Consider the following 18835-nt stretch of genomic DNA (forward strand, 5'->3'; position numbering starts at 1 on the left):
TCTTTTATATTCAATTAAGGACTCTATAATATTATCTAAGAAAGCTCTCCATAATATATAATAGGACTCCATAATATCTAATAGGAAAATGATCTCTTGGGTTAAGTTTTTATTAGTATTTTGCTTATCCGACGTACATTCAATTGTTTTATTTTATTGATGGTACTTAATTTGTCTCTTCACCCACCCTCTTTCCATATATCATATACTAGCCGCTCCGCGCGGTTTCACCCCCGTGGCTTCTCTCCTGTTGGTCGTAGCGTGATGATATAGCCTATAGCCTTCCTCGATAAATGAGCTATCTAACACCGAAAGAATTTTTCAAATCAAACAAACAAACAAACAATCAAACAAACAAACTCTTCAGCTTTATAATATTAGTATAGATATAAATGTGTAAATCTACAACCATGTTATCGAGACGTTTTCACATCCTCTCAACATAACACTGTATTCACCGATTATGAAGAAAAGTAGGCACGTCATAACAAAAGAGAAAGAATAAAAAAACATCCACCCAACGCATATAGCACAATATGTAACTTTCAGTTACACTCCCCTTCTTAGGGTCAAGAGTGATATATAACCTTTGTCAGAATATTACATGTATTTTCTGAAATAATTTATTGTACTTATTTGATTTCCTGTAGTAGGTACGTAAAGACGCTTGGCGTCATCTGTGGCGAACATGTTTTACACCTGTTTCATTTGGAGTTTGTTATTTATAGATGTTTTATTCACTCATTTGGAAGTTATGAATCGAAATTAAGATTTGATTAAAACTCTATACCTACTGTTATTCAATGTTCAGGTTATAGCAATGGACTTTATTACAGTTTGTCTTTAAACAATATTTATTTTAATGTCATGTATTTCTAGTTCGTATCATTGACATCACATGCATGATGCATCACATATAGTCCAGTCTGTGGGGAAGTGTAAAAGCCTCTGCTCTACAAAAGGTGGCGTAGAAAATGTTTTGAAACAATATTGTTTAGGTATAAAAGGTTAATAAAAATCCAAGTTTTCGACCTTGATGGACCCAGGCGCTAGCCGCCATCTTGAATTAGTGCCCTTACGCACTAGCGGTTAACCGCGGGGGCGGCTAACCGCGCGGTTAGCCGCTTTCCCATTTTAATATGCAACCGCTTATGATTGTACGCACTAATCATAAAAGCGGTTGCATATTAAAATGGGAAAGCGGCCAACCGCGCGGTTAGCCGCCCCCGCGGTTAACCGCTAGTGCGTAAGGGCACTTAAAGGTGCTAAAATTAGGTATAATTTAAATAACTTCTCAATTGTTTACTACATCACAAAAGTCTCTATGAGGGGTTCAAAGAAGACAAAATTACCTACATTTTTTGCATACATGATTATTCTGTAAGTCTTAAAGGTAAAAAGTTACAAGCGACGGAAATAATAATATTTACAGAAATCATATAATTTTAATTTTGTTTAAAAATTGTGCAGCTATCATTTTTTAATTCTTTTTGATGGCCCGGACTGGTTAATGGTGGCTTCTTCATTATCGTTGCTGAAATTTTCTGTTTCATTGTCTGTATTTTTAGTTTCCAACCATGATAGCTGTACAATTTTTAAACATAATTAAAATTATATGATTTCTGTAAATATTATTATTTCCGTCGCTTGTAACTTTTTACTTTTAAGACTTACAGAATAATCATGTAAGCAAAAAATGTAGGTAATTTTGTCTTCTTTGAACCCCTCATAGACACTTTTGTGATTTAGTAAACAATTGAGAAGTTATTTAAAATATACCTAATTTTAGCACCTTTAATTCAAGATGGCGGCTAGCGCCTGGGTCCGTCAAGGTCGAAAACTTGGATTTTTATTAACCTTTCATACCTAAACAATATTGTTTCAAAACATTTTCTACGCCACCTTTTGTAGAGCATAAATACCTACAGACTGGATTAATAGCCGTGGGTAGAAAGCTAGTAATATGTAAAGCTAAATTATTACAAAATTCACATTGAAAGATAAATAAAACAAAATATCAAATCACACATAAAGCACGGTTACGCACCAGCGAAGCTAGTATTTAATAATCACATAAAATACATACATTTCTAACTTAGCTTAAACATTATTAATATAAAATATTTCTTCCATTGTAAGGTCTACACCATGACACATGTCTTTAAATCGTCATGTCTCAGTTAAGAACCCTCCGTTACGTGTGACTCTCGGGTTATTGTAAATTTGCCACAAAGTTAATTCGTCACCTAAAAAAGTATGTGTAAATTTGCCACACTTTTATTTTTTTAAAGTTAATTCGTCGCGATTTAATATCAAGTATTGTAAATTCGTCACATCGATAATTTAAGTACAGATAGCAAAAAAATTAAACAATAAATTAATTTAAAATGTTGATTTCTTAATCAGTTTTAGATTTTCAACCTTACATGTAAAAAAATCACAGTCAAATTGGATGACGATGGACTTTGTAAAAACATAAGGAACATCTATTTTGTATATGTTCTAAAAATTCACAGCAGTTATAAAGAGTATTACTTAACATCTACATTATTCTACATAGGTAATGGTAAAAATCACAGTTCTCTCTATAAATATTTTTAAAATGTAATGAAATGAGAGCGGCTCTATAATATTTATCACAATCGTATAAAAATAAGGATAAAATATTTTTCACCTATTTTGTGAGGGTGTAAGGGACAGCCTCCCGAAAACTTTAACCATGGAATCATTCTGAGCAACTTTCCCAAAGAAACCATATTGCGGAAATGAAAAAAAAAATTCGGCTTCCCATACAAAATTTTCGAGTGAGATGCTAATTTTGTATAGGAGGTTGAAATTTTTTTTAACAAAAAACTCAAACAGACTAGCGCGTTTCATGTTCATGACACTTAATAAATCACAGTTAAAATCACATTAATTAATTTTATAATTCAACTTTCGTTTTCCATAAAAATAAAAATTCTAATACATATAAAATCATTTCAAACTTTTAAAAAGCGCAAATCAATTTGACTCCATAATGAATTTACCTTATGTTATTGATGAATTTACCTTATGTGAATGATGACTGTAATATTAAAATGTAAATCATTATATTGCTGGTTTCATCGCAGGCTGAAAGGTATAATTCCCTTGCCTTGCTTGCTGGCGGTACTTTACTACTTGTGGCAAATTTACAATAACCCGAATATATCTGTGACGAACTTACACATACTTTTTAAGGCATGTGACGAATTTACTTTCAATGTATGGAGTTTTAAAAACGTGACGAATTAACTTTGTGGCAAATTTACAATAACCCTGACTCTCCATGTCACGAGCTCCCTTCGCTAAGGGCTCTCTTGATAGAGTTGAAAGATTTCACTTAATTAATCGAAGTTTCTTAAGCTGTTATTCATTAATTCTAATATTTATTTATATTATTTCACACTTTTTTGTGATTTCATTTAAATAAACAATGTGAAATGTTTTTAGCGTTTTTCTATGGCACTCATAAGATATTTAACATAAATATTTGTCACTCGATTAACAAATAATTTCCAATTTAATTTATTAAATATAATAATTAGAAGTAGGTTAATACATAATCTAATTAAATGTTCTTACATTGTAATAACTTACCTCTATCTAGTGTAGAAAAACACGTTCGATAGTAACATTACATTGTCGTAATTAGATCAAGTATCATATTCTCCTAACGCACTCAATATACTCGGAAGTGCAGCCCATCGATATGAAGAGAATTTCATCTCGAGAAATTTCATTAGCACTTGCGAGCAAATTGGGAATTGCTCTCGTCTGGAGTTTACTTCCGTACTCGATTAGGATATTATGTACGTGTTATATGCATTTTGCTATCTTCATGTCACAAACAAGTTTTGTATATTTTATGATAGCAAAAATATCGATCTAATTTAAGCTATTTGAATGCTGACTACTCTATAACTTTTCTTCTTCCATCGTGTAGGTAATAAATAGTGATTAATAAAAAGTAAACATCTTTTTTCCAATCGTACAATATGTAGATAGGTACATAAAAAGCGCGCTTGCCTCATTTCCGAGGTCTAATTTCTAAATTAAAAGCACACTATTACATAGTAATAATAGTTAGTAGGTACTTTGACAATACTTACCGCTTTGTAGCGGAATTATACCTCATTACAAAGGCTCGACTGTTCCTAGAATAAAATCTTCCTTAGTAGGGTAATGGGAATTCTCTGTTTACTGCTAGTGTTAATTATAAGAGCGGCCGCCTCTTATCTAGTTACTGTAATGGAATTATTATAGAAAGTTTACTGTGGAAAATGTTTGTAAACCAATATCGTTGAATGATTTATTGTGTTCAAAACCTGAGTGCATTTAGAACTAATAGATTATTCAGATTATTGTACTATGGTATATTTTGCATAGTTAATATGGAAGCAAGAGAATGTTTATGGTAAAACCTTCATTTGGGAAGAAGGAACAAAAGTGAATAATATTCTTAATGGGGACAGTTCCTTCCAAGACTTTATTTTTCTCCCTACAATGACGTCACGTTTATGATATCATAGACATTAATCACAAGGGATAAAACTGTCTTTATGGCCAATGTTGGAGCACATATATAATATTACTACTTTCATTTGGATATTATGTTAATCACAGTAGAAATGTACCGAGTAGCAATCGTCTTGAGTAAATTGAATTGAAAGCTCCCTTCCCTCATTATAAGATCTATTGATACTTTGTTTTGATGATGACTGATCAAGCTTCTCTTTAGTTACATTTCATAATACTTTTGATTTTGATTTGTCATGTTCTGTTTTTTATATGAATTTACTGAAAATAAGACTATCTTCAAACTATTAACACAGCTATTAAATAGAACTAATAGGTATATTCTATTAATATATTATGTAAGTAAAATCATTAGGATAAAATATAGCACATCAACGTTACGTCACAAGTTATTCATCGCAAAAATGATTCGTGCAAAATGTTAGTGAAAGAATACGTGAATCTCTGCTAAGTACAAATGTAAATTTTAGGTATTCTTTTGTTCCATTCTTGTACTACAATCTCGACGCGTCTAAATTGCGAGACGAGTATGCATGATACTTTATATATATAATCCCTCCTAACTACTTGCAGAATAATTCGTATTCAAGTGCGTTCATTCAACTCGCGAAGTTAAAAGTGGAACAACGCACAAGGAGTATCTCTCAAAAACCAGGTCCCGTCCTTTTGTGTAGATACGTATGTTTTGGAGGTATCGTTAGGATAGCTGCGGGGAGCCAATAACACGCCGTTGTCATGGTAACGGAGCATGTACGAGAGGGGGCTTACCCCAAGGGAATGAGGGCTCACAAAAACCAGACACGAAGACACCTTGAGTGCTACAAGTTTGGCAACGAAGTTTCGTGAATGTTATTGTATCTAACAATGTTCGCGGGTCTAGTTTTTCTGGTTTTATAATTATTTAGTGCCTTTCTGCGTCCTTGGTAGCGCATCGTGCCACCTTGAATGTTAAAGTAACGACAACAGAGGATTATGAGCAAATTATATTTATCTTTACCTATCTTTGACAATTATCAAATACTAATGATTAATTCAATTGATTAACTACAGACGATGATATTAAACATGTAATTTGCATATTGAAACAATAGTCAATTTGCATGTCTACATTTTGTCTATAATTTTAGAAGTATCTTTAGTCTTGCTATCAATTCCAAAGATACTTAGATATACTTATTATGTTTATATTATATTCCTTATATTCACTTCCTTGTGTTTGAAATCTCTCACTCATTCAAGGGCTTGACGTCTAACAGTAAACAGTTCCAACTTCATAATGCTAATCTGTTATAATTGTACCGTATTCTTTCAAGATTAAAAGAAAAGATGCTTTATAAATGTGTTTATTATGTCAAGTTTTTCATCGTCAAGGGAACACTTCTGGCGGACGGGAAGAAACGATAAAAGCTTATTTCTGTAATATTAAAACAGATTACTGTTATACAGCTTGATGAGGGTGCAGAAAATGAGACTCTGACTCGAAAATAATAAAGTCTATTTTACGATAAAGAGCTTTAATGAATCCTTTCTCACGTGCTTAACGAGTTTGATAAGGGCATGTTCCACGAGAACGCCCCAGATTTTTAATTAATAACTAAATCTATAAAAATAACTTTTTACGAACACGAAATATCAGATTGCGAAACTGGGTTGTCCTGTTTAAAATATGTGGTACAATTAAAATTAAAAGTTACGTAAAAAGCAAACGAATTATCAAATACATTTTATAAAAAGGGAAGAATGTTTTATTTGTACGATACTTAAAATAACAAAGGAATTCCTGATTAATTTGTAAGAATAAGTAGATTTGGGGTTTGAAAATATTATTAACGATGTTGCCATGAGCACAACTAATATATTCGGATTAAATGGTGTGTATTGAATTGTAATAATCAAGATCAGAGGCTTTATACAGACCATATACGACGCGTCACATGTCAAGCCGAACGAGGTAACGTGTTATTTTGATTTGGGTATACCTACCTATACCGACGAGTTAAAAGGGCATTGAAAATTTTCTGGCATATCAAACCCGCCGCCATTTTGATTTTTTTTCAAAATCGCGGCGCACGATTAAATTGGTATGTATGGATAGAGGACACATAGACGAACAAAAAATGTCTCATAACATAGTACCCTAAAGCGTCACATTACCGAGATATTTGGAGGTAAATATTCACTTATGAGTACGACAAACACTAAAAATAGACTTATTACGTGTCTATATGCATAATTTTATCTCCAAATAATCACTCCCAAGTAGATTATTATTATTACAGGAAGAAAGTAGGTATTCATTACATTACTTACATTTTTATGTAATGTATGTATGTTTTTATGTAATGAATCTACCTACTTTCTTCCAATAAACTGTTATTTACCTCCAAATATCTCGGTAATGTGACGCTTTAGGGTACTATGTGATGGGACATTTTTTGTTCGTCTATGTGCCCTCTATCCATACATACCACTTTAATCGTGCGCCGCGATTTTTTTTTTTTTTTTTTTTTTTTATGTTATGGGAAGGCAAACGAGCGGACGCACTGCCTGGTGGTAAGCAGGTTGCGATTTTGAAAAAAAATCAAAATGGCGGCGGGTTTGATATGCCAGAAAGTTTCAATGCCCTTTTAACTCGTCGGTATAGGTTGGTATACCCAAATCAAAATAACACGTTACCTCGTTCGGCTTGACATGTGACGCGTCGTATTAATGGTCTGTATAAAGCCTCTGATCTTGATTATTACAATTCAATACACACCATTTAATCCGAATATATTAGTTGTGCTCATGGCAACATCGTTTATAATAATATGAATTTGTAAGGGTTGTCACACTAAGCATATTTTACTTGCTTGCTTATGTAGCGGAACAATATAATCACACCTAGATATGTTTTAAGAGTAATTTATCTAAGTTCTTGTTTTTAAACATAAAATTGGATATATGGTAGAGAGAAGAAGATAATAAATATTTTCTTACTTTAAAGCGAAACTTTCATCAAATCGTGTTTCCTAATAAGTCATTCCAAAAAGCATTAAATATACCTAAATAAATATCTGAGTACTTCCAATAAACAGTAAAGATATATATTTTGAAATAAACCATAAACCATTTGGTGTCTATAATAAATACCCTCTGGATAAAGATTATAATATTTACACTGACAAAATTTTCATATTTTTCCCGGGAAAATATATGCGGGTGTGAGTTTCTATTCCTTGGCTTAAAATTGATGGTCATGAACATTCTAAAGATGCTGTCTATCTGTGACTACACTCGCTTTAAAATGTTCAAACATTGGGTTCAATAATATTATGAATAAATCCCGCTTACAATTCTTTCAAGTCATACTTCTACACAAAATTAAAAATAAAATAAAATAGGTTATTGTAATCTGCATTTAATTAAGGTACGTCCATTCAAATTCTGCCAATAAACTCAATACAAAGTATATAATGCAATATGTATTTGTTTATAGGAGTGAAGCTTTCGCAACGACGCTTTCAGCTTTATACGGAAAGCTCCTGGTTGTGATGGGAATTGCATTTCCTATGGCTGAAGTTATTTCTACATACATTCCACCATCGTTTTATGAGGTAACATCAGCATTATAAATTGATAATTTTATGTAAGTTCAGTAACAAAGTTGCATCTATAAATTTCACATACGATGTTGTTCAAAAATACACGAGTCGTATGTTCAAAGCTTTGTGAAACGCAAATTGCAATTGAAAACTGGACTTACATCAAAGAGTATATTCATGAGCACTTAGATCTATTTGAATATATGAACAAAATATGTAGTATATTTACTTTATAATTACTATTTTATGCATATATTATATTTTGCAGGGTTTTTATTTATACCTTTATATTGGAAGCATGGTATTTCTTCTCTACATGTACGCGGCGTTGGTTCGAGATAGATCGCGTTCAGCAGCTGATACTACAGTTATGGCAAGTGAGTATTTTGCGAATAAAAATATCCATCCTGAGTTAATACATATGAACTAAAATAAGGATTTGTGATTATCGGAATTTAATAAAAAAAAATGTAATCAGAATAGGTTCGATGTGAAAATAGTAGTAGTAGTAGACAGGCATACTTAGACGATTTTTGAGGTAGTATCTATTTCACAGGTAAACTGTGATAGTATTCTCAGTGAACTAATGGTATTTCATATTTATTCATCTAATCTGATATATTTTCTGTTCTGATAAGATATATTATCTTCTTTTGGTTAAAGAACAATTTCCTCATCAATTTACTTTTAAGCAATTATATAACCGCTTGAAACTTATTATTAAATTCATTATTCGACGAGGGTCGAGCTTCAATTAAAGTTTACTCAAGTCCTCGTCTCGATTTTAAGTAAATTTTCTTGCGACGTGTACCTGTGTAGATGCTATGCAGTAAATATGGCTTCCTAACTAAGTTTGTAGAGGCAGGGTGTTTTTGAATTATATTCCTTAAGATATTGCGGTCTTGTTGCCGCTCTGAAATTTCTCGAAGCCAACTAACTTTGTCAGCATAAACCCAATATTTTTGTAGTGTACGCGTAGGATATTGTGTTTGAAATCCATTTTGTATCATGCAGTTTCATAAATTTATTCCTTGTACCTTTTAAAAGTTGCGGTAGCCATTAATTGCACATTTTTCCGGCTATTAAATATTTTTATGAAACCATAATATAAATTTTAGTGTACAAGCAGCAAATTAAAGTAAACTTTCATATTTTGTCACCATTGTCCTAATAAAAAATAAACCATATATTTTAATAACCACATTGTGTATTTCTCATACAACTTTTAAAGACGACATAGTTAACCATTTTTTAATTTCCAAACAGAATCAGACAGTTCATCCCAATCGGAGTCCGATTCTTGTTCTTCCCGTACTGAACGCAGTACAGCCACCACGCACGTACAACCGCAACTATTGGCCAAGCGACTGTCTCTTGGCTTCGCCTTAACGTCCAGAACACACCACTATGGGAGCTTCTACTTGAGGATGGGGGCTGTTGGTGAGTGACTAACCATCTTACTATACGATATACATTATACATACATTTTACTTACAACAGAATCAGACAGTTCATCCCAATCGGAGTCCGATTTACGTCCAGAGCACACCACTATGGGAACTTTTACTTGAGGATGGGTGCTATTTGTGATTTATAAATGTATTTTTTCCAAAGTGTTGTGTCTATTCATAGCATCGTGGTTTTATTTTCATAGTATTTTATCTTTTTTTAATTGGATTTACTTAAGAATTATTTTTCTCATGTTCGATTACAACAATTTCCAAAATGCGTAACAAGTTGCGTTTCGAAATAAATATACATATGTTTATACATATTATATACATTATCCTTATTTGCCGACTTGACGTAAAGCAATGGGTTCAAATGGAAGTAAGTATTAAACATAGTAACTATTTCGTAAACTGAGGACTGTGGTTACCCTTAAAGTTGAGTACAAAAACTTTTCGTAGTAGTTTACATTATGGTATGTATGAAAGGGTTGTATTTGTTTTGACTGGTTTCACAGGTTCTATAGTTTCTAACTGTGATTAAATTAGGGATAACATGTTGGTATAAAAAATAACACTTTAAGCAAAAAGCTCTATTGCCTTAAACTTATTGATAAGGTTCACCATCTAAGAATTCCGAATCTAAATTTTAATTTTGCAAATTTATACGTAGACGCTGTTTCTTATAATTTAATAAACCTCCGAATTTGATATTAACACATTAAATATGTTCTAATGTTAAGATTGACAAAATATTTAATCTTAAAACTTTTTCATAGACAACGTTAATGATTTGAAAATATTTCAGAAACACTTTCTAGAATAATTTACTAAATCTCTTTTAAAACTCTAAGAAGTCCTTTCTCTATGTGGAATGGTTACTTTTATTTTCTACTTAGATTTATCTTCTCAGACGAGTAGACAATCAATCTTCTCTGTCTGTACATTTTTAAATTACGTTTTAATTTATTATTTAAACCGAAATTCTCAGTGCAAGGGATAAATCGTGGAAGGTAAAATGTTACTCATGAATAATTTGAATTTTACAACCGTTTATTTTTTAATCAAGCTTTCTTTATGGATCTAATAGCTACTCCTCTGATAATAATATTATATTAATACATATAAGATTGTCATTATACATATAAGACCAATAAAAATCTGCGTGAATGAACAAATTATCTCTTCGAATAACTTTTTCCTTTACATCATCATACATAATGCTTTATTGTGGCAACTTCTATTCGAGAGATTTATGAAGTAGAAACTTGTTTACTTTATAAATAGGTTTATATCACGCGAAATGAAAAGACGCGATGGAACAAAAAGACTGCTAGTTTTTGTAAGAAGCTGTACAGAATGAAATAACTACAAAATTCATATCTTTGTGAATACAAATTTGCCTCTCCAATCTTCACATTTTGTCTCTCGCTATAAACAAATTCTATTATTGTTTTCGAACAGTGCTAACAAAGAACGAATAATTTTATCACTTAGCAAGAATAAACATAAAAGTTGAGAACGTCCCAACAATGCCGGGTGAAAATAAAAGTAAGAGTAACTATTTCGGTCGAGAGGATTGTTAATCTACGCGGACACTCTACAAAGTTTACTTTTTAGTTTATTCTTCCTCGTCGCGTTTGGTCGTTTCGTCTGCAAACAAATTGCTATTATTTTGGTCTTTGGTTTTTTTTAACTTCAATTAATTTTCTTACGCAGTTGCCTCCATTTAAAGCGACTCTCATAAAACTGTTCTTATTATACGAATAATTTAAAATTTATTTATAAAAGTTTTCGCTAGCTCTGTATTTTCTTTTGTATTAAATAGCATTTAAAATCAACGTTTCCTCCAATACTAGGTAACTAAATAGGTATTTAATGACTAGGTGATACGAATATTTACATTCTAAGCGCCAACTATATTTCAATTTCTTACCATTAATTGTTCTAGTTTCAGGTAGATGTTTTCTATTCAGTTATTAACTTGTTTATAATGAAGGTAATAAATATTGGTTTTGTTACTCTTGCTGGGAAATTAATTAATGATTATAATTTTTATTATATGTTGTTTAAAAGGTTCCCATTTAACATTTCTAGCGTTCGGTATCGGTTCCATGATCTACTCCGGTCTCGAGTTCGGTCAGTACTGGGAGCTGGAGAGGAACACCAATTGTCACAACGTGTTGCTCGCCCTTACACCGGCAACACGAATGGCCTTCATCTTTATACAGATGTACTTCATCTTTCTCAATAATGAGGTTTGTATCAGTTTTACTTTTGTTATATGTGTTTGGTTTATTCGAGATTTTGATTGTATTTGCTATTTTTTTATTTCTTATAGTTCAACTGTATGTGTAATATTATATTTAAAGGGCAACTAACTGAGCCTATTTGTTACGGTTACACGGCTCTTTGGATGAATTGTAATGGAATTTAGATTCAATAATAACTTAGCTATGCGGGACAAATATTTGTATGGGGAACGACTGTTGCAACTTGCGTGATAATTTGAAAGTGCACGCGATCAAAACGGTGGGTGCAATAGTGATGATCATGTGATGATATTTGATATTTTTCAAATCGAGTGTAGTTAAATAATTATTATGGTTTATATCTAATTTTTCAATCTAAGTGATAAATTTCAAAGCAAGTTTTTTCAGTAAAAGTTACTTTATCGATAAACGAAATAAAATTTACAGTCACATTAAAATTTTAAGCGTTTATTGATTTTTATCAGTATGTAATTATTAACATAACAATTTCAGATGAAAGTGTACAAACACAAGATCGTCGCTCGATTCGGTCTCATGCACATGGTTGGAACAAACCTCAGTGTGTGGCTCAACGTGCTCGTGCAAGAGACGAAGCACGAGATACTCACTTTTTACGACCCGGAGAATAAAACTATAGGATTGTCGCATAGACTTGGTAAGTGAAGAAATCTTCCTTCCTTCCAACCTTTTCCTCAAATTTCCCAGTTGTTTCCTTAATGACTATCTAGCCATTCTTTATAATTTATCCATAGAAATTGGTGTGCTGCAGAAGAGAACTCTGTGAAAATCGAATCATTCTCCTGTGCCCACTGAAACTTAAAAATATATAGCGTTGGTTTTTTTACATTTCCATACAACACGGGGTACTTAGAATAGCGCAACTAAGTTAGAGTTAAGTGTACGAAACAAAATTCATTTAGTCTAATTTCAAACAAAAAAAAAATAGCTACTGTATTTAGTAAGAAATAAAGAATTTTTATAATGATTATTATCTAACTTAAAATCACATTTTATACAATATCTAATGACGTAAACAATCTTTTCAAAAAAAACAGTATTTCAATTTTTTGTAAAACAAATTTGACCTACTGGTCTATTCAAACTTTGTTCATTATGCAAGAGTTTTTCATCAAAAAATTGGTAACAACACAAACCACAATAATCGTGCACGAACATTTGAAAAGCAAATAACGAATGAGTTTTTAAAAGGATAGCTTTTATTCCATACAATGTAAACGTAACATTCTATTTATACTGTGTCAATGTTCAATACCAACGACCTCATAATTCACAATGCCACGTTTTGAAAGAAATGTAGGTACTTACCTATGGGTGCGTGACCCGGTACTATTTAATGGTGTTCATTCGAATGTTATTTCAACCCGTATTTTTGTAACGCGTGTGGATTTTTCTCAGTTATTTCAATCAACGGCGAATTGGAAATGTGTTTATTTTGTAAAGCGATTTTTGATGAATGTAGAGTTTATACATTTCTGTTTTTTTTAATCGCAGTACGATAGATATTAATGACACATACATAATTTTCTGACGTTACTATTATTATTTAAATAGGAATCGTTATCGTTATTTAAATAGGAATTTATGAAATATTTCCGAAATTTGGATATAATTCATTTTAGGACCTGAAGCTTCATTAAAATTGGTCATATCGATAAATAGGTACCTACTTGAACCTAAATGATATTAATGATAACAAAAGTTTATCCAAATAAATTTTAGAAAAAGCTCCGGAAAAAGAGTGTAAAAGCTAATCATTACGATATCATTTGAAATGATAAAGTAACTAAATCAATTTTACTATTCCATTCAATCCCATTACAGTTAGCTTCAGCAAGTGATACTCGTTAATTAATAAATGTATAAAATGCCACTGTTTTATCATTCATGTGGTTGACAGTGAAATAAAGTTAGAGTGGAGTGGAGAGATAAAGCTAATTCCACAGCAGCCGCGAGCACGTGATAATTTCCTTTGATCAGTTAATTGAATTAATTAAATAGTGACGGCTGAATGTAGTTACAAAGTCGTTTGCTTGATTTGATTTATCAGTCCGGATGCTGGCTTGATTGTTACATTCGACGGTAATCCTGAATTCTATATGGGTGATTTAAAATAAAAATATGAATATATGAATGATGAATTTATGAAAATCCATAGTTTAAATTGGTGGTTTCGTATTTTGTGTGTTGTAAAGGCATTTTAAATGTACATATATAACTTTTGAAGTTTTATTTTCCAGTATAAATTTTACCCTTGATTTTACCTAATTAAAATGACAGAAGTATAAAGTTGAATGAAACTTTCGCGATGATCCCAACAAAGTTCAAATCTAAATTAAAAATTCTTCCGCTTACACAAATCTACTTTATCTGATTTCTCTTTAAATGTTTAATAACTTAAACGGTTTTTCATTGTAAAAGAAATCGATTATGCTTTATGACTTTATTTGTGTTCTAATATCATATAATTATCTGTGAGTTACGGTTTCAATTTTTTTTTTGTTTTGCTTTAAATATGTAGATGTATTGTAGATGTTGAATATCACATATTTCCAGGAGAGTTTTTGAAGTAAATAAATTCGGAAAAGGTAATTTCTCGTCCGGTCACTCGCAAAACAAAAGGGATTTTCGTTTTATCGAAACGAACCTCATTTTTTATGCACGATCCCGACCCGGAATTTGTTTTACATTTTCACAAATTTGACTTCAGTTTATTTCCCCGAAATTGGTAACTATATACTTGAACTCTTTTACCGACTTCGTATAAAAACGCCGTCGTACACGTCGGACTGCACTGCATTTTTTAGTTTTTGAATAACATTCTCGATTAGTTTTAGAATTGATAATTTTTAATTGTCATAATTTCCAAAATAAGAACTCATCGACACATAAAATTACTACACATATCTACGATAAAGTAACTATCTATTCAAATCGATTTTTTTGAGGTACTGTTTCTTTTCACACTATTAATTAAGTGCTATACAATTTAATTAAAAGCTCTACATAGAATAAAAAGCTAAAGCATTTCACTCGACCTCGAAATAAATTAAAAAGCCATTCCTTACTTTTTCCGTACTCCATAGCATTTATCTATAAATATTCCCATTGCCTGGATATTAATTCTTGGAACCCTCGTCAAGTGTTCCCGAAGTTATGTCGATAGCGTTCCAATCGCGTTTGACCCCGGAAGGATTCTCGACCTAATTTCTAGTGATCAAGCTTGACAGATAATTTCGAGAGTTTGAATTACAGCGTCATTTCGAAATAATTATTTGATAGCTCGTTGGTTATGCGATATTCGAACATCTGGCAGATACTATTATTTGAGATAATGAATGCTGTTACATTTAATCGTTGTATTAGAATTCTATATGAGATATATTTCCTGTTGTTTTATTGTTATTAGTATAAAGTATTTCTCAAATAATATATCATAATCACAAATAGACCAACGATAACACTTTGTCTAGTTAATAATGTTAATTATATCTAGTACCTAACTTGTTTAAATTGTATAAAATACGCCAGCAATCAAATTCAATACTCATATTTGTGCATCCCGGACTGTGTTCAACATATAAATGTACCTAGAGTATAAATCAATGAAAGCATAATAACAAATTAAATTATTATGGACCGGACAGAGTGTACGAAAGGAAATAAATTTAATTTCGTAGTCCATTAACTCAGTCACCGTACGAAATATAACTGAGAATAGAGCCATTCGAGTTTTATGGGAATCTATTTTAATCAACGTTCCCGAAAACGAAAAGACTTAGATTTGCTGTCTATCTTTTTTTACCTACGTCCTACATTTTTATAGGGCTACATTTGTGAACGTTCTTTTACACGTTTTTCTTATTGTAATAAAAAACTTTATTATCTCATTTTATTAAAAAAACTTTATAAAAACCAGAAAAACATGTAAATGAACATGTTGTTTACTGCAATAAATATGTATTCTGTATTTTGACCTCTAAATGGAACTTCATTTTATAGTTTAAATTTTGAAATAAAGCACACAATTTACTATTTCCACCTGTAACTAGTGAATTGTGTTCATTTCAAAATGTAAACTATAGCCTAACCATAGAAGTGAAACTTCTTTAGCTTCGTTAAGAGTCAAAATTTCAAGGGCGCGTCAAGGCAATACCGTCACGTCATGGAAGGCGACGATTTTGGCATCAATGAATCAAAGAAGTTTCACATCTGACACCTGTGCTCTGCGCACACGCTCTTTTTTTAAGTTACCATTTCCCATAAACTAATCTATATTTTTTCCAATTCCAGCGTTCCAGAAGGCCTTTGCATCGCTATCAACAGAAGTGCCCCCCTCCCACCCCGCGGCCGCGCACCTCCGCGTGCCGCGCGGACTCAAGGGACCACATCACATATTCGAATGCAGACGTACTAACATCATGGGCTCGTTAGTCCAAGACGCTTCTCCCTTCTTATTCCCTTGCACTATCGAATACTCGCTTATTTGTGCAGCCATTCTGTACGTGATGTGGAAAAACATTTCCAAGTATCCGTCAAAAGATGTCGCAGAAGCGATAGCGAAGGCGAGAATTCTAGAAGGTCTCGCGTATAAGAAGTCGCCACATTTATATAGTGTTGATTGCGCCAGAGCGCACAAAGGACTGTTTTTCGGCATTTTAGTCCTCGTTCTCACTATCATTTCTCTGATTCTATTTTTCGTACTCGTTTCCAAAAAGGATTATGCGACACTAGCAGTTGTAGAAGTTAATTTGTGTGAATTAGCTCTATATGCGATGACAACGATAGCCAGTTTGGCGGGAATGGTCTGTGTTCGTAATCTCAAGTACGACGGGAACAGAAACCTTGAATTGGACAATATTCTGCTTGTTGGAGCACAAACCGGCATGTTCATTTACGGCACATTCACAATTATCGGTGGACATTTCACCATTGAGAAGAATACGATATTAATCTTGGTTACAGCCCTATCGTCTCTCATACAGACAACTTGTCAAACAATGTTCATTCTAGACGCAAGTAGAAGATCTGCGAAGACTCCAGAACAATTACGCAAGAAGCCAGGACGGGAAATAGTGACGTTTCTACTTGTGACAAATTTGGCGATGTGGGCAATAAATACTCTGGAAAAATCTAGGGCGGAATCTCATCCTGTGCAATTGCATTTCTACGGGCTTTGGGCTTGGACCATAATAACCCACGTGTCCATGCCTTTAGCAATCTTCTATAGATTCCATTCGACTGTCTGTTTGTGTGAAATCTGGAAACGGGCCTACAAAATGAAACCAGCGTACATGTAGCATACAACGCCAAAGGAAAACCTCCACAAACTTAACGAATACTTTTAAAGTAAACATCGCATAGATGTTAGTGCCATAGGATTCTGATGGATTCGTTATTATAAGTCTTAAGCATTTCATATTAGATCACTTCACTTCCCAGTGCACTCATTTGTTCGAAGTTGGTTACGTTAAGTTGAGATTAAGATGTTTAATGTTATTTATTTGGTAGCTTTATCAGACGCTTTAATTACCATAGTCCTGTTGATATTTTAGTCTCAGTATTTTGCATTTAGAACGGGTTGGAATGATTTAGCGTTATTTTGTTAGAGTAATGGCGATCTTGGATCAACTATTCATATTAAACATTTTAACTAGATTGTTTTTAATGTTATTTGTTTGGGTAGTTGTTCCAAGGCTTATTGTTATGTGTTTAGATGTAGATAAAGATTTTCCTGTGTTGATTTTCACGTTTTCACGCTTAGAAGTTAGATGTAGTTCGTAATCTCGAATAGTTACATTCCACGTCATACCGCATTTACTCATCCAATCTGATTCAAAGGAAATGTCTTCCAATAGGTTATATTTTATTAAGAGTAGCCTCTTTACCCAATGTATTCTGAATTATGCTTGGAATTTGAAAAGCAGAAGTTTGCTTTTTAAAGCAATTTGTAGACATTCGTCTAAATAATTATTAATCACAGTTACCTCTATATCCATAATGTCGAATAAAATTTTTGGGCGTGTTTGTAAATCGTTGAAAATGTCCTTACGGAAGCCTTTTGTTTATATAAATGACTTTTTTTTACAATACCTATAAATCTTTAAAACATACAATAAATTTTTAAAGAACAGATAAATATCGATCAAAATCCAGACCACTCGGCCACCCGTGATCCCGCCAGAGCAATCGAATTTATTCTATTCTCTCGGTTTATGCTTAGAGGTTTTATGTGTTTAAGGTACACCCCACGCCATCTATTGAGATGATTAAACAACCAATCAAAAATTTATAAAAAGTGTTTGAATAAGCATTCAATTACTTTATAAAAAATTTTAAAGAACAGTAAAAGTAAAATATCAAAATTAAACCAGTTACTACTAAGTTTGAATAATATTAGATGTGAAATAATAACATCATATTTACTGATTTGTCCGTTATTCATTTCGTTTATAGACAGGCCCAATGTTTTGCAAATTCCTCTCCATGATAAAACAACGACTTTAATGTATATTTGCTTTTTTATATTATATGTAGAGGAACTGCAGCAAATTTGGAATACCGGTTTGTTTTTTGGGAATAAGTAGAAAATAAAATGGCTTAGCCCAATAAAAAATACATCAAATGGTCAGAAAATTAATAAACTTTAATAATAGAAAGAATAAAACAAATCGAAAACTAAGAACAATATCAAAATTTTAATGAAACAAATAAACTCCAAAAGCATCATTTGACTTACGGTGCAGATAATTTGGAATATAGTATTCCAAATTATGATCACCTTTTTTTCTTTGATATTGCTTACACTTTTCCTTCATATCTAAAAAAAATCTTATTTTTATAACAGTTTAACAGTTTTCAGTTCTCTTGATAATCATTTTTATAACAAAATAGCTTACACTAATACAATTATTATGTAATAATCAGTCACAATAATCACAGATCAGTGTTA

General features: G+C 32.1%; 1 protein-coding gene across 2 annotated transcripts in view; it reads left to right on the plus strand.

Moving 5' to 3' along the window:
* The window catches only part of LOC123691903 (proton channel OtopLc), a 47619-nt gene extending 29456 nt beyond the window's left edge, over nt 1-18163 (plus strand). For both annotated transcript variants that reach the window (XM_045636489.1, XM_045636490.1), the window contains 6 exons: nt 8039-8156; nt 8413-8521; nt 9411-9584; nt 11690-11850; nt 12358-12520; nt 16177-18163. In XM_045636489.1, the coding sequence (XP_045492445.1) occupies nt 8039-8156; nt 8413-8521; nt 9411-9584; nt 11690-11850; nt 12358-12520; nt 16177-17183 (1732 nt within the window). In that variant the 3' untranslated portion in view covers nt 17184-18163. The remainder of the gene's footprint in view (nt 1-8038; nt 8157-8412; nt 8522-9410; nt 9585-11689; nt 11851-12357; nt 12521-16176) is intronic.
* The last annotated feature ends 672 nt before the right edge of the window (nt 18164-18835 follow it).

The sequence above is a fragment of the Colias croceus genome, chromosome 5 (genome assembly GCF_905220415.1).
Source record: "Colias croceus chromosome 5, ilColCroc2.1".
In the NCBI taxonomy this organism is placed as follows: domain Eukaryota; kingdom Metazoa; phylum Arthropoda; class Insecta; order Lepidoptera; family Pieridae; genus Colias; species Colias croceus.